The sequence below is a fragment of the Diadema setosum genome, chromosome 12 (genome assembly GCF_964275005.1).
Source record: "Diadema setosum chromosome 12, eeDiaSeto1, whole genome shotgun sequence".
In the NCBI taxonomy this organism is placed as follows: Eukaryota; Metazoa; Echinodermata; class Echinoidea; order Diadematoida; family Diadematidae; genus Diadema; species Diadema setosum.
This window is the reverse complement of record NC_092696.1, coordinates 220,752-242,318: the sequence shown is the minus strand read 5'-3', so window position 1 is coordinate 242,318 and position 21,567 is coordinate 220,752. Positions and strand designations below refer to the sequence as shown.

Below are 21,567 nucleotides of genomic sequence, written 5' to 3'. Positions count from 1 at the left end.
TATAAGGACTAGAACCAACACTTGCTGTCGGGCGAAAGCTCGGTGGTCTAGTGGAGATGACGCCTGTCCGGTGATCAGGAGGTCGTAGGTTCAAATCCTGCTCGAGTATGTACGCCCATGATTTTTTTATCATGGCTACTACTAAAACACTGATCAATTCAGTGCTTATTTACGTCGATGTAGGGCAATTTGTCAATCAGTTGCAATAAAAACATCTCGACGGAAGAATTTCATGAATTTGAATAACAAAGCAGTACCCGCTGCATGCTATAAGGACTAGAACCAACACTTGCTGTCGGGCGAAAGCTCGGTGGTCTAGTGGAGATGACGCCTGTCCGGTGATCAGGAGGTCGTAGGTTCGAATCCTGCTCGAGTATGTACGCCCATGATTTTTTTTATCATGGCTACTACTAAAACACTGATGAATTCAGTGCTTATTTACGTCGATGTAGAGCAATTTGTCAATCAGTTGCAATAAAAACATCTCGACGGAAGAATTTCATGAATTTGAATAACAAAGCAGTACCCGCTGCATGCTATAAGGACTAGAACCAACACTTGCTGTCGGGCGAAAGCTCGGTGGTCTAGTGGAGATGACGCCTGTCCGGTGATCAGGAGGTCGTAGGTTCGAATCCTGCTCGAGTATGTACGCCCATGATTTTTTTTTATCATGGCTACTACTAAAACACTGATCAATTCAGTGCTTATTTACGTCGATGTAGGGCAATTTGTCAATCAGTTGCAATAAAAACATCTCGACGGAAGAATTTCATGAATTTGAATAACAAAGCAGTACCCGCTGCATGCTATAAGGACTAGAACCAACACTTGCTGTCGGGCGAAAGCTCGGTGGTCTAGTGGAGATGACGCCTGTCCGGTGATCAGGAGGTCGTAGGTTCGAATCCTGCTCGAGTATGTACGCCCATGATTTTTTTATCATGGCTACTACTAAAACACTGATGAATTCAGTGCTTATTTACGTCGATGTAGAGCAATTTGTCAATCAGTTGCAATAAAAACATCTCGACGGAAGAATTTCATGAATTTGAATAACAAAGCAGTACCCGCTGCATGCTATAAGGACTAGAACCAACACTTGCTGTCGGGCGAAAGCTCGGTGGTCTAGTGGAGATGACGCCTGTCCGGTGATCAGGAGGTCGTAGGTTCGAATCCTGCTCGAGTATGTACGCCCATGATTTTTTTATCATGGCTACTACTAAAACACTGATCAATTCAGTGCTTATTTACGTCGATGTAGGGCAACTTGTCAATCAGTTGCAATAAAAAACATCTCGACGGAAGAATTTCATGAATTTGAATAACAAAGCAGTACCCGCTGCATGCTATAAGGACTAGAACCAACACTTGCTGTCGGGCGAAAGCTCGGTGGTCTAGTGGAGATGACGCCTGTCCGGTGATCAGGAGGTCGTAGGTTCGAATCCTGCTCGAGTATGTACGCCCATGATTTTTTTATCATGGCTACTACTAAAACACTGATCAATTCAGTGCTTATTTACGTCGATGTAGGGCAATTTGTCAATCAGTTGCAATAAAAACATCTCGACGGAAGAATTTCATGAATTTGAATAACAAAGCAGTACCCGCTGCATGCTATAAGGACTAGAACCAACACTTGCTGTCGGGCGAAAGCTCGGTGGTCTAGTGGAGATGACGCCTGTCCGGTGATCAGGAGGTCGTAGGTTCGAATCCTGCTCGAGTATGTACGCCCATGATTTTTTTTTTTTATCATGGCTACTACTAAAACACTGATCAATTCAGTGCTTATTTACGTCGATGTAGGGCAATTTGTCAATCAGTTGCAATAAAAACATCTCGACGGAAGAATTTCATGAATTTGAATGAACATGTCCTTTAATACAATGGTTACATTTCCTCGAACATTTTTAAATGAACAAATCAAAATGTCTTTGGTTAAATAGATATTGATCTAAATCAATTGTTAAACCGATTTTAACATGAGAAAATTGTACACAATACAGTTTATATTGAAAAACATTCTGAAACATTCATCAGATGGAAATGGCTTAAAGCAGAAGGCCAACTTCCTCCTAATATTAGTGAATCTCTAATAACTCAGGTCTTAGGGCTAAAAAAAAAGTACATTGTATGATTTGAGTTGATATTATGTGCATGTTTGTGATTGTACTTTCATTTCGATATAACGGTAATATCTACGCAATGGTCCTACAGAAATCAAATCACATTTGGAAGGAGGAATAAAGCTGTTACATGTACATCTTTCACATGAAAAAATATAACAATTATTGTTAAAGAAATATCAAAGCTTATTATGATATCATAGAATATTTAAGAGCTATAGAATAGATAAATCATAACATGGCAAATTGTGGTGGGGAGATAGTACGGAGTGATAAATTATCAAAAGATGGAATACATAGAATAAATTGCTTTTGCATGCACAAACAACTGTAGGCACCATAGGCAAGCAATAATTAGTGAGAAGTTGGTCAGAGCTGACACTTTGCTGGGATGGATCTGATGGTGCTTCATTGTTCAATTCTGGTACAAAGTGTGCATTGGTATCTCTTGAATGCGGTCCATGTTCTTGGTGATGCCAACTGGAAATGAAGAAAACAAAAAGGAAAACAAGATACATATGGTGCATAAATATTACATTTGTTTTATCATATTTATCAAAAGACTGAATTTATCATTTCTTTGAAAGGACAAGATGTCATCCAGCTTACAACTCATGGTGGATCCATGCGTGGACATATGGGGTGTAAGATGCCCTTATTGTTTTTGTTTTTTTGAACAAAAAATCAACAGAGAAAACTGGAGGACGTGCGTGTGGTCCCCCCCCCCATACACACACACACACACACACACACACTTTACAGAATTCCTGGACCCACCACTGACAACTGCAAATAAAAATAATGGTACATATTAGCCAGGATGCTACATTCTATGCTTGTGTATAGTTGATGTCATTCTTTTTATTTGTTATTATATGACAGCAATAGCATCATTCATTCCGGATTACTAATGGTTATTCCAACAAGATTGCGTCAGCAATATCTGGTTGGGTTTCCCGAACAGATTAAGTGCTTTACAAACACTCACCAGTCAGAAGTTGGTCAGAGATGACATTCTGTGGGATGGATCTGACAGTGCTTCATTGTTCAATACTAGCATTGCTATCTCTTGAATGCAGTCCATGTCCTTGGCGATGCCAACTGGAAATGAAGAAACAAAAAGAAAAAAATACATATGGTGCACAAACATTTTATTTGTTTCCATCATATTTATTGAAAGATTGACTTTATAATTTCTTTTACTAAGATTAACCTCTTAATAGCACAATTTTCAGGTAGCCCTTTGTAAATGTCCACAAACAAGATTTTTTTTTTTTTTTTTTTGCCCAGCAGAGATCGGACAGATTGGTGATCTGCATCAATGCAAAAGCAGTCAAACGGTGCGTGCATCCTCATTTGAAAATTGCTCATAGATTATCACTCTGCTTGGAAGGTCCAGGTACAATTGGCAGACAAGCTACATTCTCCAGTTGTGTGTTAGCCATTTGCTACAATATGACAAGAAGGATAACATGTCATCCAGATTGCAACTAGTGGTTAATTCATGTGGGGCACATCAGGTGTAAGATGCCCTTTATTTTTGTCTTTTTTAAACAAAAGAAATAAACAGAAAAACTGGAGGACATGCGTGTGGTCCCTCCCCCCCCCCCAAATTTCACAGAATTCCTGGACCCACCCCTGACAACACAAACACTGGTACATGGTAGCCAGGATGCTACATTCTTTGCTTGTGTGTAGTTTATGTCATCCTTTTTAATTGCTATTAAAGTGTATAAGACAGCAATAGCATCATTTAATCTTAATTACTAATGGATATTCCAACAAGATTAATGCAGCAATATCTGGTTGGGTTTCCCAACAAAATTAAGGCTTTACAAATACACTTGTACTCACCAGTGAGAAGTTGGTCAGAGCTGACATTTTGCTGGGATGGATCTGATGGTGCTTCGTTGTTCAATTCTGGTACTGGTATCTCGTGAATGCAGTCCATGTCCTTGGTGATGCCAACTGGAAATGGAGAAAACAAAAAGAAAAAGAAAATACACATGGTGCATAACTATTACATTTTTTTTAAATCATATTTATTGAAAGATTGACTTTATCATTTCTTTCAAAGGACAAAATGTCATCCAGATTACAACCCATGGTGGATCCATGCGGGGAAACATAGGGTTTAAGATGCCCCCCTTTTTTTAAACAAAAAAATTAACAGAGAAAAACTGGAGGACGTGCGCGTGGTCCCCCCCCCCAATTTGCAGAATTCCTGGACCCACCCCTGAAAACTGCAAAAAATACTGGTACATGGGAGCCAGGATGCTACATTCTATGCTTGTGTATAGTTGATGTTGTTGTTGTTGTTATTTTAAAGATCGAAAGAAGAGAGAGAGAGAGAAATGGGGCCCTATACAAATAATTTGCCCCAGACAGCACTTATAACATAAAACAAACATTATAGATCTTAAAGAGATATAAACAAGAATATTAAATGCATACCAAGTCTCCTCGAGGGAGCTCATATCGTCTCCACGAGGGAGCTCATATTGTCTCCACAAAGGAGCTCATAAAGTCTCCACGAGGGAGCTCATATGGCCTTTTTTACGATCAGTGGTGTAACTTTTGTACTTGGAGGGTCGAAATTTCAAACAAAATATTTTTTCATTATTCTGTTTGATTCCTGTTTGAAAGTATTCAAATTTGTGAAAAAATAACATTTCAGACCTTAAAGCTGAAGGGTTATTGGTGTAATTTAAGGAAAACCCTGGCACCTGAAGTAAATTTAAGCAAAATTTTGCTTTCATGAATTGCACCATATTGACAAAACTCTGTAGTCAAACTTCACCATGCAAAGTTTATATGGTTAACAACAATATATAGTTTGTGAATCAAAACTATTTGGGGGTTGAATATAAAGTGAATTTAAAAAAAGAATACATGAGATTTATAAATTTTTGCTAAAAATACCAATTGACATGTAATTTTTAAGATTTTAACTATTTATTGGAGGGCAGGCCAGGTCAAACTCTTACTATAACAAGTCTTTAAGAAGGGCTACCTTCCTATGTAGGTTAAATGAAATTCCAATCATTTCTTTAAAACTTGGATTTTTCACACATGGATGTTTCGGAGGTGACAGTTAACATATTAGAATGTTTCGGAGGTGACATTAATGTTAACACTCACTTTTTTTTTTAGAATAAGTGACAATAACACAAAAACTTCTTCTTTTTATCAATGTTTTTAATAATTATAACTTGAGAACAAGAAATTAACTCCTGTTTCAAGCAGATAAACCACACAGAACAAGTGTTTTTTACACTTCATTAATTAGCATGGGTACCGGTAGTTTGCCTTCCATTTGGACGAAGGATGTAAGCTAAATATTGTAATCTGAAGAAACGTGGCATTCCATTTTCTACCTTAACTTGAGATGAGGGTGTGAGATCATTTTAGTAATGTTTCTTTGCTCTCAGAACATTTTATTCCACAACACCAGGGAAGAGTCACTTCGTTTCGAGGTGACATTCAATGTTAACATTGTGTTAAAATATTAATTTACAGTAAGAATATGACGGACATAAGCTAGATATTGTAACCTGAAGAAACATGGCATTCCATTTTCTACCTTAAATTGAAATGAGGGTGTAAGATCATTTCAGTAATGTTTCTTTACTCTCAGAATATCTTATTCCACAACACCAGGGAAGAATAACTTTGTTTCGGAGGTGACATTAAATGTTAACATTGTGTTCATGTATTCATATAGTATGTCCCCCCCCCCAAAAAAAAAAAATTACAATTGGACTTTTGAATTTATAGCACCCAATATGATTAAATCAACTAAATTCTACTTCGGGGTCTTAAATTATAACATCTTAGCTCTATTTTGCAGAAAGCCCCAGTCAATTTTGTTAAGTGATCTCAAAGAAATGTGGATTGTTATAAAGGATGTCAGGAGTCTCATTCTTCCAAGTTCAGCACTTGGATGCTCTTGGAACTGCATATTAATGTGTAAACACATGCACAACTTGGAGGGAAGGGATTCCTCACATGCTCTACAAAAATCCTCAATTCTCTTTGACCTCAGAAGCAAATTGAATGGGGTTTTCTGTAAGGCGTGGGCAATGAGTTATAGTTTCATTCCCTTACATTGTATTTTAGATTGATTCACTATCTTTAAAGTTATCGTTGCGGAGGGTACCACTGTAATTTTTTGGCGGGGACATACGTATGAATACCAAAAGCAAAAATTCTTATTTGACTTGTGTACTTTTTTGTTTGCACATAGTTTTATAAATAGATTAATTCAAGGATGTTCATGAATTCTTCATCATCCTTGATAGCCACCATACAAATGTTATACATAATACTGGTGAAAGGTGTTTGGTTCATCTGGGATAAATTTTCTATACACCAGATTCATTTAAACTGTTGACATTACTAAAATATATTTTACATATCATTTTGAACTGATTGAAAATTACCTGCAAATCATGCATATTTAACAGTCACTTTTGAGAGTAAAAAGTATATGATAAGAAAAAATATTTTATTGTTTTTGAGGTGACACAACACAGAGACAACCCAACTTCTCAGGTGTTACCTATTTAGTGAACATTCATGTCTTTCCTCATGTCTGTGATTTTCAAATATAAGCTCTTTCTTTCAGTTCTTGTTATTTTGTTTGGTTATTCTCTTTCATGATAATGGATACCAGCTCATTATTTTGTTTGAGATTGTAATTCATACTAATCTTTAACAGGTTTTTACAGTTTGGTTAAGACAACAGTTTGTGTTTCCCAGCTGAAGAGAGCAGCATAATGCTTTTCTGTGAACTTGAGGGGAAAATTTGTTTTTGTTCAGTAATTTTCCCCATCAACTTCACAGAAGGTCCCGAACACAAACTGGTCTCAAATAAACCTATAAGGGACCGAAACTGGAAAAGGACAAGTTCACCTCAATAGACATGAGGGTTGAGTAAATATAGCAATATTATAGTAGAACACATCAGTGAGAGTTTGAGGAAAGTAAGGCAATCCGTTCCAGAGTTATGGATTTTTAAAGTTTCTGCTCAGTCAAAGCTGAATGAGAAGACTTCTATAGCTTGTGATGTCACATGTGTACAAATTTTACAAGGATATAGAGAAAGTACACTGTATCAAGAAAATTCAACATTCTGTATTTTCACTTTTCTTGCATAACAAAAGAACACATGACTTCTCTCTTTTGGAAGGCAGGGCGAATAATATTGCCCTAAAATACATCAGAAGCAAGTTGAAGAAATGTGCACTTTTTTTCAAAAAGTAAAGTTTTGTGAAATTCACTTATATATTCCTTATATCGTTGTATGCATGTGACATCATACACTGTCGTAGTCGTCTCATCCAGCAGTGATTGCGCAGATACTTAAAAAAGACATAACTTTTGAATGGATTGTCCAATTTCCCCAAAACTTTCAATGATATGTTTTACTGTTGAACATTTGCATTCACTCAATCCACATGTATATGAAAGTGGACTTGTCCTTTAAGAAACCATTTTCTTTTCCTTGAAATTCCAGTACATAAAGCCAACTTCTAAGATAAAACATAATAACAAAACAAGGTAAACACCTCATCAAAAGTACTGAAATAGAACTACAAATCTTGTTTTTTTTTAGCTTTCCCTTTCCAGTCCTGGGGACTTGTTCCTCTGTTCACTTTAGTTGTCACATAACTTCAATAATCTTAATAAATACAATGTCATAAACAGTTGGTTCAACTTGGAAAATGTAATAATTATTGTCATATTAAAAAAAAATCACATAATTTTGTTTATGATTACCACATTGTACATGGAAAAACAGCAAAACTATGAATTCAAGAACAAGTTGTGCACCAGCTATAAGCATGTGGCCTTTTTGTGGAGTTTGATTATTTGATGATTTTTTTTTTTACATTTTTTTTTTTTTAAAGATTGTGGACTACTAAGTTTGTAGGGCATGCATGAACTGCCACATGTATTACTTTGGTAGCAAGGGAATTCTGGTGAGCTTTGTATACAAAAGTCACTTCTGTTGTGATGATTTTGTAGATATTAAATGTATTAGAAAATGTCAATAGATAGTGAAAAGGAACTGAAGTCTTGCCTTTCACTATCACATAACAATATGGTGTTAACAAAAAATGTCACCTCCGAAACACAAGAAAAAGCAACCTACAAGGAAAGCTGTGATTGGTAAATCTTCACAACTAAATTGCTTGTTGGAAATCAAGCTTCTAAGATGAAAGCATCTATATGTTTACTTAACTAAAGCAGGAGAAATGATCTTGATTACAATATTATATACACAACAGATGGGAGTATTTTGTGCATTCTCATTGTTAAAAAAAGTGAAAAAATGTAAATTTGCCCTAAAACGTACAGTCTAGTCATAAAAAAAGAGGGAGAGTGTGGTAGTTGATTTCTCCACTTTGAGACTTATGTTACTAAAATAAATGAAACAATTGGTGTACATGATATGGTTTCTCTTCAACAGAAATGAACAAAAAATCTTCGAAACAGTAATTTTTCGTTTTTATTGAATCTTTTATTAATCCCTAGAAAATTCTCACTTCCTGTTGCCATATTACTATTGTCATCCAAAAGAGATTCCTGTCAATTGGACAGAATCAAACAAAATTGCTTTGCCTTCGAGAAATTATCAAATATAATATGCCTGTTGTTTCGGAGGTGACAATTGTTTCGGAGGTGACAAGTGTTAACGGAAAATTGTAAATTGCTCCGAAATGAAAACAACAGGCTATATTTCTACTACCTTCCTTCAGAGATAATGTGAGGGGATATGTTACATTTGTGCAAATGTAATGTATAACTGATGTCAGGAATTAAAAAATTGAATACATAAATCTGTTGTCTCGGAGGTGACAGAAATGTTAACGGAAAAGTTACATAAATTTATAAACGCTCACCAAAAAATGATAAGTTATTTTAATTAAATAATCTTTGGATCAAAGCTAAGTCAGATTGATTACTATTCTTTTTTGATGGAAATTAGTTGAATTTTATAATTGTGAACAAGAGCTAACTCAAAAGAGGGGTTAATTGTTAACGGAAAATGTCACCTCCGAAACATAAACTTTGGACAATTTCAGTATTTAAAGAAGACAAAGCAGAACCTGGTAAACATAACAGTTCTTAATGTTGGATACCTGTCTATCACAATTGCAACAAAAATAATGAAAAGGAATAAACAATTTAATATGCCAGCTCTGACAAAAATACTATGTCAGAGTGAGTACACCAAAAGTGTTGGATTTCAAGCATGTAAGTGCCTGCCACATCTGAAGGAAAAAGAGAGGAAAGTTCATTAAGGTACCCAAGGTAGACACTGTGGGTGGTAAGTTTATGAGAAAAAATAATGCATATCTGTCAGTGTATAAGAAAGTTATACACCAATTAGTGCCAATACTGCGTTTTACACCACTGATTGTAAAAATGGCCATATTGTCTCCATAAAGGAGCTCATTACGTCTCCACGAGGGAGCTCATATGATATTGATGAATACCTCATATTATTCTTCAGACAAACTCAAATAACTACACAATACACGCGCGCGTGTACCGCACACTAACTCATCCACGTGCACACACTCAACCACATACACACACCTTCAACCACGCACAGACACATCCATATCATGGTTCAACCCAAAATAATGTACAGTATTTAAATAGAGCACACACACAATGATATGTTTTTTACAAAATAGATAAAATTACTATAACTGTATCATTGTTTCGAAAGAAAGAAAGAAGAAGAAAAAAATATATATGTGACCCTGCACCTCAAAACAAACAAAAAGTCGCCAGACATGAATTTTTAGTTAAGACCATATTCTGAAAGAGCAGACTTTAAGCTTTAAAATGATGTATAACTCAAATCAAATGGACTCTCCTAACCTATCGAAATATTGAAAAGAAAGCACAAACTCAGGAAAAGTGTGAACTGAGAAAAGAGGCTCTGAAGTACAGTGTCTATTCAAGTGCTTAATCTTTACCAAACTGTGCTGGCTGTGCGATGAATGGGACAAAAAACAGGAAGTAAACCACCAGGGTAACAACAATGAAGGGATTATCAGATTAAAGTGAAATTAAGCATGCCTCATTAACACACTCTGTCCATAATTAATGCTAACTTTCAAAGCAGTAGCACTATCCTTTCAAAAGTTACTAGAGTTGAAAGTGAAGAGTGTGGACAAGGTTTTTCAGAAATGAAAAAGGGATTCTACAGACACACCTAATCACACCATTCTACCAAAAATGTTGGAGATAAACTGCTAAAAAACACACTTTCCTGCCCGTTTTATGACACCAAACTTTAGCATAATGTAAAAGAAGACCCGCTCTTTCAGAAAATATGAAAAAGTCAAGTTCGGCTAGGTTGACCCATTTCACTTATTTTCAGTCCTCACGCAAAATCAGTGTGTGCGACTTTATGTTCGTTTTGAGGTGCACGGTCACATATATACAGTGTTTATATCAAGGAGCTCTAAGGCGTTGATACAGAAAAATATTTGCATATACAAAAGAAAATATTTGCAGTGTTTATATCAAGGAGCTCTAAGGCGTTGATACAGAAAAATATTTGCAGCAAACAACGGAGAAATATGATACAGGTATAATCCTGGAATCAAAGACGTATGAGTATACCTGCGGGCTTCAAGCCCCAAAAAATAAAAAAGTACAATTTAGTGCCAGAAAGTGGGAGTCATAATAATCTTCAAAATAAATTCAAACTACAGATTTAAAGTATTAATTAGGTGCAGGCGACTCATACGAAAGGGGATTAACAAACATTTTAAGTTGTTCTCACCACAAAAATGATGAACGGTTTATCATTTATAAAATTACACTATAGGTATATGAACGAAAGGATCCCCTGTTCTTGCTAGGGAAACGCACGCAAGGAACGTAAGACAATATACATGTATATATTTTATATAATAGAGACCCATTGAGGGAGATGCCGGGATCTGCAGCAGCGAGTGACTCTCCAAACCCGCTTGCTGCAGATTCCGGCACCTATAGGCGAGGTGGACGGATGGAGGCCTCGACGTGACGGCTGACCAAGGTGGGCTTGTTGTCGGAGGGGACCGGAGAGCGATGTCCGCTGCGAATGTCGTGAAGGTCTATTACGCTGAGGATAGGGGAGGTTGAAAGTCCTTCCCCTGTGTACTGGGAAGGGGAAAACGAGACTAAATAAAACATAAGTGAGATTTATCACAATCAAGCATGAAAAAAACACAAAACAAAACAAAACAAAACAAACAAACACAAAACCCACATATCATTGATAAGCAGATATATGCCAACATGACGTGTGTATAGGCAACTCGCAATTATTTATGAAGATGTATGATACATGTACATACCTCTTTAAATGCATTCCACAGCAACGTGGGAGACATTATTAATAAACAAGTAATTGATAATACCAATAATGCATAATAACATATAATACGACGACTCACAAAATGTCTTATCTACGTTTGCAAAATGATAAAGTACATGTACATTCTGCAAGACTTTGCAAAGTCCATGCTACAGCAAAGTTATGCAATCTTAAATACTGTGATATTTGTTGGTTTCCTTGACATAGGCAATAACTGCGTCCAGAGCTTTGTGATTTGCGAGTAAATCAGAGATGTTTAGTGATTGCTTATGGATAGCACGCATGAGATTTGTACGTTGATTTGTGTGTTGTTTGCAGTGTAATAGATAATGTTCCACGGTTTCCAGTGCATTGCATATTGAGCAAAGACCAGTGGGATGCTTACGGATAATATGATAAAAAGTTGCTAATCTGGCTCTGCCCATGCGGAGTCGGTGAGTTATTATTTCATCACGTTTATTCAGACTTTCAAAGGTGAAGGTGTTTGAGGCACAGGGTTGGATGTTGAAAAGATGGCGTCCTTTCTTAGACGAGCGCCATAACGCGTTCCAAGCGTCAAGACACCTATGTTTAATTACATGTCGTATATCATCAACACTTAGAGGAACACTGATTGTAATATTCTTACGTAAACTTTGTTTGGCAAGATAATCGGCTTTTTCGTTGCCCGCTAGACCACAGTGAGCTGGTACCCATGCTAAAGTGATGTCACACCCATTCATTACAAGATTTGAGCATTTAAGAAGGACTTCATTGGGAAGGTCAAGGATATTTGAGGTGTGGTTATTCAAAAGTGTCAAGGCACTGAGAGAATCTGAGAAAATAACAGCTCTGAGAGGGGGAGAGGATTCCAGCCATGATAGGGCAAGAAGAATTGCTACCAGTTCTGTACGACAAATTGAGATGGGTGAAACCCTTTCACTTATTTCATGACGATAGTGAGGTACGTAAATTCCAATGCCAGAACAGTTAGTGGAGGGATCATGGGAACCGTCAGTGTACATTGTCAGGTGGTTTGAATATGTGGTCTTTATGGTTTGAAGAGCAGTTTGATGTTGCGCTGAAGGGAGGGTGGTCTTCGGACATGAGCTGTGAAGAGAGAAGTCAATATTGGGATGTTCAATGGACCAAGGGGGACTGGGATAAACATGCATTGGTTGCAGCTTTAGAAAAGTGTCCGTAAGCGGCTTTACTCGGAGAGCGAAAGGAAGTTTGTTTTGTGGCCATTTATTCGAAGAGTATTGCCAGCAGTTGACAATGGCTTTTCGGACGGGGTGAAGTGGGGACAGTGTGTATATGTAGGCGCAGTAATTGAAGGCGGCCCTTTCACGGCGTATATGGAGTGGTGGTTCGTTACATTCTACATGCAGGGCGGTGGATGGTAGCGCGCCGGTGCATATTCGAAGGGCATGGCCCTGTACTGTATCTAGTTTGCTTGAAAGGAGCGGGGATAAAGAACCATAGATTTCACAGGCGTAGTCGAGATGAGGGCGGACTAGAGACCGGTAGAGTAAGAGAAGGATTTGTGTATCGGCGCCCCAGTTTGAACCGGTTAGCGAACGGAGGAGGTTTAACCGTTTGTTGCATTTCATTAAGATGTCTTGAACATGAGGGGACCATGACAAGGAGTAATCAAGGGTAACCCCTAGGTATTTATGAGAAGGGACGACTTCAAGCGGAGCGTTCTGGAGACGAATGCAGAAACCTGTGGGAGAAACTGGGCGAGAGTGAAATATAACCACTTTAGACTTATTAGTAGACAGAGAGAGTCCATTCTGTGTCATCCAATCAGAGATGCTATTCACATCGGACTGGAGTTTTGTATTGATGTGACGAAGACTGGTAGAAGAATGCCATAAAGCGATGTCGTCAGCATACATAGACACGTTTGATGCACAATAATGTATAATTTCATCAATAAACAAATTGAATAATAGAGGACTAATGACGCTACCTTGCGGGAGGCCAGCTTGGCATGTACGAATGTCTGAAAGTGTGGAGTTTATTTGCACCTGAAAAGTTCGTGAGTCCAGAAAACTTTGTACCCAGCTTAGAAATCGGCCTCGAAGCCCCACTGAGTATAGTCTGGAAAGCAGTACCTGATGATTAATAGAGTCGAAGGCTTGACAAATGTCAAGAAAGATAGCGACCGTATATCCTTTACTGAATAGGGATTTCCTTACTTCTGATTCTAAGCAAAGGAGATTATTGAGAATTCTACGATGTCGGAGGAAAGCTGACTGATGGGAAGAAATTAAATCATATTTATCAATAATGTACGAGAGTCTACGGACAATCATACGTTCCATGAGTTTACATACAATAGGTGTGAGAGAAATTGGGCGGTAGGAGCTGATGGAGTGTTTGTCCTTGCCAGGCTTTAGTATGGGCTTGATAATGGAGTGTTTCCATTGGGGCGGGATCACAGACGTTTCCCAACTCATGTTAATAATCTCTAACAGAAATCAAAACATATTGTCATTTAAATGGCTTAACAACTGTTTGTTGATTCCATCGCCCCCAGGGGCTGAGTTTTTGGAAGCTTTGATCGCCATTTCAAGCTCTTTGGGAGTGAAAGGAGCGTTGAGAGGAGAATCATTGTCATGTATATAGGATGGGGGTTGGGAAGTAGGGAGAGGGAGAGTGGGAGTTAAAGAAGGCTTTTGAGAGAAAGCAGCTGCCATAGCATTGGCGATACAGTGGGCGTCATGAGTATAAGTATTGTTTATAAGTATGGGTGGGAAGGTACTCCTGGTGTTATTGTTAGACAATAGTTTTACTTTGCACCATACATCTGAGAGTGGGGAAAAACGGTTCAAAGAGTTGCAAAAAGTAGTGAAATGAGAACGTTTGGCTGATATAATGGTGCGCCTGGCTGCAGCATTGAATTGTAGATAAGTGATTCAAGTCATCGTAAAGATATGACTTATCAAGCTTGCGTTTGGCACGATGACGGTCGCGGACAGCTCTCGAACAGGCCGCCGACCACCAGGGAAGAGGTGGGCGACAGGTCGGGGTCTGGAGGGGAATAGAAGCATTAGCAGCTTGGGTAATACATTGTAGAAAAAGATCATACAAATCGTAAATATTTGCTGGACGGGAGCTGTGTGAATGATGTAACAATTCTAGTTCACGCTGAAATAATTCCCAATTGGCTCTTCGAAAAGCCCAACGAGGCGGAAGATTGTCATGATTTTGAGAGGAAGCGCTAGGTATGGAAAGTCGCTTTAATGGCAAAGTAAAATGAACACTGCAATATATAAGGTAATGATCACTCCCGAGGGAAAACGGGGATACCGACCAGTTACAGTGGGGGGCTAATGACGGAGGAACAAGAGTGAGGTCAATTGATGTGGAAGATCCTCTAGCAATGTCAAAGCGTGTTGCTGAGGAATCGTTAAGCATAACAATATCGTGATCATTGCAAAATTCAAATATGACTTTTCCGTTGAGGTCCATAGTGGTTCCTCCCCATGCAGGATGGTGGGCGTTAAAATCTCCTCCAATGACATAGTATGGCAGGCAGTCGACTGTAAGTGAAAGTAAATCTAGTGTGGACAATCTTTTTATGGGATTGTAAAAATTTATCACAGTGACAGAAACATTTCTATACAGAATATTGACTTTTAAGCCCTCTAGGTGAGGGAAATAATGAACATTGCTGAAATTTACGTCTTGATGAATAAAAATTGCACAGCCACCTCCACGTGATGAGACGCGATTGCGCCACAGAGCAGTATACTTAGGAATGGAGAAATTTGTGTCATCGTGACACCAGGTCTCTTGCACGAGGATAACATGTGGGGAGGAAGGGGAAGAGTAGATGTGTTGAGTCAGCTCCGCGCCATTAGAGGGGAGCCCTCTGGCGTTCCACTGCCAAATAATGAGGTTCAGATCCATTATTGGTTCTGGTGTAGGAGTTCGAATATCTTTTCCTGGGAAACGACCACATCGAAGCAAGTGTTTGCAGATTGAACAACTAACATGATTCTCTTGTGGTCAGAATCAGCCGCATGAAGATTGTTGATAACTGTGCTCACAAAGGAGACTAGTTTTTCTACTAGGAGAATGGATGTTGTAGGAGGGAGTTGCCGTTTGTTAGTTTGAGTGGAGGCCGTATTTGTATCTGTGGGGACTGGGAGGCTTCTGTGAACCTGGGCCCTGTCAGTAGCCTGTTGGGGTTGAGTAAATGCATGGGTCACATTCACAGTGGTAGGATGGGAGCGAGAAGTAGTGATGGAGGAGGTGGTAGGGTTGGACTTGGAGTTATGAATGGGAGCAGGTATGGTGGATTGAGGAGGAGAATCGGGCACATGAGGACCTGGGAGATGTTGCGGGTCAGATTGATCTGGGTTAGAATTCATAGCCTGGGTGTTGGATTGGGTAACCTGTAGTTTTTTGGCAGCTTCAGCGTAGGAAACATGATTCAAAGTGGAGTAATTTTGCACTTTACGTGCAAGTTTGAACTTTGGGCAACCTGCATATGCCGCGCTATGGGGGCCCCCGCATCGCAGACATTTTGGATTGGATTTGGACGGGCAAGAAGAGAGATCATGGTTTTCTCCACACCTTACACAACGCTGTTTAGATCTACATGTATCTCTTGTGTGACCAAACCTCTGGCAGTGAAAACAGCGAGAAACAGGGGGAACATATACACTTACTGGGAAAGTTTCGTAGCCAATGCACACTGATTCTGGAAGTGAGGGGCAGTCGAAAGAGAGAACAAGTACATTGGTTGGGGTGGGACCATCGTTTGATCGCTTTGAGATGCGCTTAACTTCGGTCACATCCTGGCCCGCCAGCGCCTCCTTGATGTCTTGTTCCGTTAACTCGGGCGAGACGCGTTTGATGACACCTTTTAGAACAGGAGAGAATGACTTGTCGTTAGTGACACGAATTGGGGTTTTGCAGAATTCATTCAGTTCCATAAGAGTACGAACCTGTTTAGGATTGAAACATTTGATAGTGAAGGATTTTTGTTTGCGTTGGACTTGAGACACTTTTCCTACTAGCTTGTTTATTTCACGTGCGATCTGGATGGGGTTGATGAGAGTAATGTTTTTGACTGTGCCAATGATAGTTACATGCGGGTTGAAGGGAGGACGGGTGGGTGTGTGAAACAGATCAGATTCGTCATCGGAGTAGGGTTGGGAATTCGGTCGTTGTCTTTTTCGTGATACTTCAGTAAAGCCAGTGTCGCGGCTAGGAATCGGAGTGGGGTCAGGTTCTATCTCTGAGAGGTTGTTGGGGTTTTCTTCGGAGTCACTAGCGGGAACAATGAGGGGAGGGACGTCCTGAATTCCAGACATGGCCGCCATTGTGACGGCCATGTAGGGAGAGGATCGAGTGGGGATAAACAATAAAGTGGGGCAGGGAGAGGCGAAATGAATAAAAGGGAAAAGGAGGACTAAAGGCGCACCGGACCGAATACGAAGAAAAGGAAAAAACCAGGCAATGACAAGAGAGACCAAGCGATAAGGAACTCTAAAGAAAGTCTGAGGCCTCTCAGTTATAAAGTAAATAGGTCGGATAGTATAGAACAAAGGGAATTACAAAAGAGAACGCGTGTATAGAGGAGGTGAGAAACAAAATGACAGCTACATGTAGCTACACACTATAGCTTTGGCAACGTGCAGCGACCGAACACTGCAGTTTACACAAGTATACACAGAATCAGATGTATTTTGACACCTGGGTGTAAATACACACTGGATATATAATAACACAGTAACAGACAGATAATACTTTCCTTTCACAAATAAACTACAGGTGAAGTCAATCAAAGATATAGATATATGGATAATACTAATAGTGGATACTATAACTCAAAACAGAGGAAAATAGGCCTACACATCTAAGACAAAAAGAAAAATAATAATTAGACAATATACTGTTCGCTACAATGAATGATAAATGATCTTACGAAGTATATAACATCAACACAACAAGTAGTAAAGTAAGTGATAACATGTATAAATCACGGTAACTCAAACTGTATAGGGCGGAAGCTAAAGAGCAGCGGACGTGCACGCACTGCGACAGACTGTGCAAAGCAGTGCTTGACTGCCGTGAGTCGAACAACTTACGATGATATGCGTTGTCCTTTGGGTTCAGATCCGCAGTCAAATTTCAAAACAAGTTCAGCAGAAATGTGTCACATAAGGATCAAATAAATGAAAAACAGGCTCACTCATATGATCAAGAAGAACAAACACTATTAATCAAAGCTGAAAGGCAGAAAATAGATGCAAAATTCGGTTAATAGTACAAGTAGAACAGCGAGAGCACCACGGCACGTCCGCACCCTTCGACCTGCAAGAATAGAATCAAGAGTTGATGTCATTCTTTTTATTTGCTATTATATGGCAACAATAGCGTCATTTACTCCGGATTACTAATGGATATTCCAACAGGATTGATTCAGCAATATCTGGTTGGTTTCCCAACAAGGTTAAGGCTGTACTAACACTCACCAGTGAGAAGTTGGTCGGAGCTGACATTCTGCTGGGATGAATCTGACGGTGCTCCTTCATTGTTCAATACTAGCATTGGTATCTCAGGAAGGCAGTTGATGTATTTTTTGATGCCAACTGTAAATGAGGAAAACAAAATATACATAGCCCATGTTTATTTTATTGTTTCTGTCAGATTTTTTTTTTTTAAAGATTGATTTTTTAAATTTTTTTTTATCTAGATTAACCTTTTAATACCACAAATTTCAGAAAGCCCTATTTAAATGTCCATAAACAAGAGGGGTTTTTTTGCCCATCAGCAGAGATCGGACAGACTGGTGATCTGCAGTAATGCAAAAACAGTCAAACGGTACATGTATCCTCATTTGAAAATTGCTCACAGATTATCACTCTGCTTGGAAGGTCCAGGTACAATTGGCAGACAAGCTACATTCTCCAGTTGTGTGTTATCCATTTGCTACAATATGACAAGAAGGATAACATGTCATCCAGATTGCAACTAGTGGTTGATTCATGTGGGGCACATCAGGTGTAAGATACCCTTTATCTTTTTTTTTGAACAAAAGAAATGAACAGAAAAACTGGAGGACATGCGTGTGGTCCCCCCCCCCCCAACTTTACAGAATACCTGGACCCACCCCTGACAATTGCAAAAAAACACTGGTACATCGTAGCCAGGATAATACATTCTTTGCTTGTGTGTAGTTTATGTCATCCTTTTTTAATTGCTATTAAAGTGTATAAGACAGCAATAGCATCATTTAATCTTAATTACTAATGGATTTTCCAACAAGATTAATGCAGCAATATCTGGTTGGGTTTCCAAACAAGACTAAGGCTTTACAAACACTCACTAGTGAGAAGTTGGTCAGACACATTTTGCTGGGATGGATCTGATGGTGCTTGTGTTCAATTCTGGTATTGGTATCTCGTGAATGCAGTCCATGTCCTTGGTGACGGCAACTGGAAATGAAGAAAACAAAAAGAAAAAGAAAATACACATGGTGCATAAATATTACATTTTTTTAAAATCACATTTATTGAAAGATTGACTTTATCATTTCTTTGTCATCCAGATTACAACCCATGGTGGATCCGTGCAGGGACACATGGGGTTTAAGATGCCCTTTCTTAAAACAAAAACTAAACAGAGAAAAACTGGAGGATGTGCATGTGGTCCCCCCCCCCCAAATTTAGAGAATTCCTTGACCCACCCCTGACAACTGCAAAAAATACTGGTACACGGTAGCCAGGATGCTACATTCTATGCTTGTGTATAGTTGATATCATTCTTTTTATTTGCTATTATATGACAGCAATAGCATAATTTAATCCGGATTACTAATTGATATTCCAACAAGATTGATTCAACCATATCTGGTTGGGTTTCTTAACAAGATTAAGGCTTTACAAACACTCACCATTGAGAAGTTGGTCAGAGCTGACATTCTGCTGGGATGGATCTAACGGTGCTCCTTCACTGTTCAATACTAGCATTGGTATCTCTGGAATGCAGCTGATGTCCTTTTTGATGCCAACTGTAAATGAGGAAAACAAAATATACATAGTGCATATATTTTTCACTGTTACTATCATATTTTTTTTAGAAGTTGAATTTATTTTTTTTTTATTAAGATTAACCTTTTAATACCACATTTTTCAGACAGCCCTATGTAAACGTCCACAAACAAGAGTTTTTATTTTTGCCCATCAGCAGAGATCGAACAGACTGGTGATCTGCATTAAATGCAAAAGCAGTCAAGCGGTTCATGCATCCTCTTTCCACAGTCAATTGCATGTGCTTATGAAGAATACAAAAACATCATTGGAAGTGAGGCACAAAAATAGCATTTGCTGATAGGCTTACAAACTCTTTTGTTACGTATAGGGCATCCGAATGGGGTCAGCAAGTCAATTTTTTTTTTTTAAACTCAGCCTTGCTTGCTACACACATAGATCTCCAGTTTTGAGCAAAATAAGGGCATTATGAAATTGGAAAAAGTAACTAACTCAAAATACAAGCAGATGTGACACAGAAAAAGAAAAGATACTGATGGAAGGTCTGATCTCTTCATCAATTTTTTTTTTTTTTTTTTTAGGCATAACACAAATAAACATGAATTAAGGCTACACAAGTACACGCTCATGTCTTTATTTTGAAAACATGGTATACCAGGTTGTGCTGTATATGAGTTGACACCATGAAAACCTAATATAGCAGGCACTACTTAAATGCATTCATGCAGTATGGAGTAAGCTACTTCTAACATTGCAGCACAGTTATGAAGTTATTAGAGGCAGTGAATAAACACACACACTGTATACTGTCCATACTTTTTACTACAAGTATGTATTCATTTGTGTGCGCACAATCTTACCTAATTTCGCCAGGTAAATGTTGTCATCATCGTCATAATCAGAAGTATCATCTTCGTCACTGCTGTCTGCGGTGCTTGTGTTTCCATCATCGCTACTGCTTTCAGAATTCTCTCCCCCATACACAGCAGTAACTGTGCCTTTCCACAGTTTCCTGTGCCATCGCATTGACACACGAACTCCAAGTCGTGGGAAGCATACCCTTCATGAATTTCAGCTGATCAACAGCTACGGTACTCCTTGTACCATCTTTGTCCCAAAGGACTTCAACATCTGTTGGTTTCCCTGAGGACAAAGACCTGTAACAAACAAAAACAAAAACATTCACTACAAGTGTATCAAAAAAATATTCTTAATTTTAGCAGAAATGTTTTACCTCAAGCCTATCTAGTGGTCTATTTTTACATTGATCATAAAAATGCAAAAGCACAATTCAACTCATATTATAAACGGATAGAGGGCGAAGATTCCCTGTGCTTATGGTACTGCAAAACTACTCTCTAGAATGTGTGGGCACCTATAGCCTAGCTAGGCTAGATCTGACAATTGGAACATTGCATTTAGACCTCAATTTATATATATTTAATTGTAGTGGAACATCAGCGTATTACTATTAGATAGCACAGGAGGGGCTATCTCAAGTACTGCCCTCTGGCCTGTTAACACACTAAAGCCTTCATTGCAGTGATTTCAATATTATGGAGACTTGGCACTCACAGCGACATAAAAATGCATGCAATAACAATTCATACTCAGTACCGGTACCGTACAAAGCATTTGCAGTTGGCTAGATCTCTGAACAACACACATGTATTTATGGGCCAGCATAATTTAATCCTACTCCTAGAGTCCTAGGAATCCTAGTATCAGATAAATTTACAGACGTTGGTTAAATCATTCATTTTTACTATAGCCAGTATAGGCCCTACCACTACTACTAGAACCTTGGCTTACATTGGCAAATTCACATGCGATACATAAGTCATTACACTCAGATTTGGGTGTTTTTCTTTGCGTGTGTTTGCAAGCTTGGGGCTCAATCGGCCATAGATATATACGTAAGTAGAACCTATCATCAGAACTCTAGGGCCCTACACTCAATGATGAACCAGCGATTAGCGGCTCTAAATTGTTGGCTGTGACTACGTAACTTGTAATGTTAGACTCGTCTTAGTAATCTCGTACTTTTTGTGGTAATTCCCAT

At 38.7% G+C, this 21,567-nt stretch overlaps 1 protein-coding gene across 1 annotated transcript; it reads right to left on the bottom strand.

Moving 5' to 3' along the window:
• Positions 1 to 3,111: 3,111 nt before the first annotated feature.
• Positions 3,112 to 20,531, bottom strand: LOC140235603 (uncharacterized). Its single transcript, XM_072315608.1, has 4 exons — positions 20,366 to 20,531; positions 19,409 to 19,525; positions 3,975 to 4,088; positions 3,112 to 3,221 (listed from the first exon to the last, which is right to left on the bottom strand). The coding sequence occupies exons 1-4, from the start codon at positions 20,529 to 20,531 to the stop codon at positions 3,112 to 3,114; spliced, it is 507 nt and encodes a 168-aa protein (XP_072171709.1).
• Positions 20,532 to 21,567: the final 1,036 nt, after the last annotated feature.

Excerpts from the sequence above, each read along its gene's own strand:
- LOC140235603 (XM_072315608.1), bottom strand. The coding sequence starts at position 20,531 with ATGCGATGGCACAGGAAACTGTGGAAAGGCACAGTTACTGCTGTGTAT. Across the intron at positions 19,526-20,365 it reads CATTTACCTGGCGAAATTAG|TTGGCATCAAAAAGGACATC; the intron begins GTAAGATTGTGC and ends CCTCATTTACAG. Across the intron at positions 3,222-3,974 it reads CTCTGACCAACTTCTCACTG|TTGGCATCGCCAAGGACATG; the intron begins GTGAGTACAAGT and ends CTTCATTTCCAG.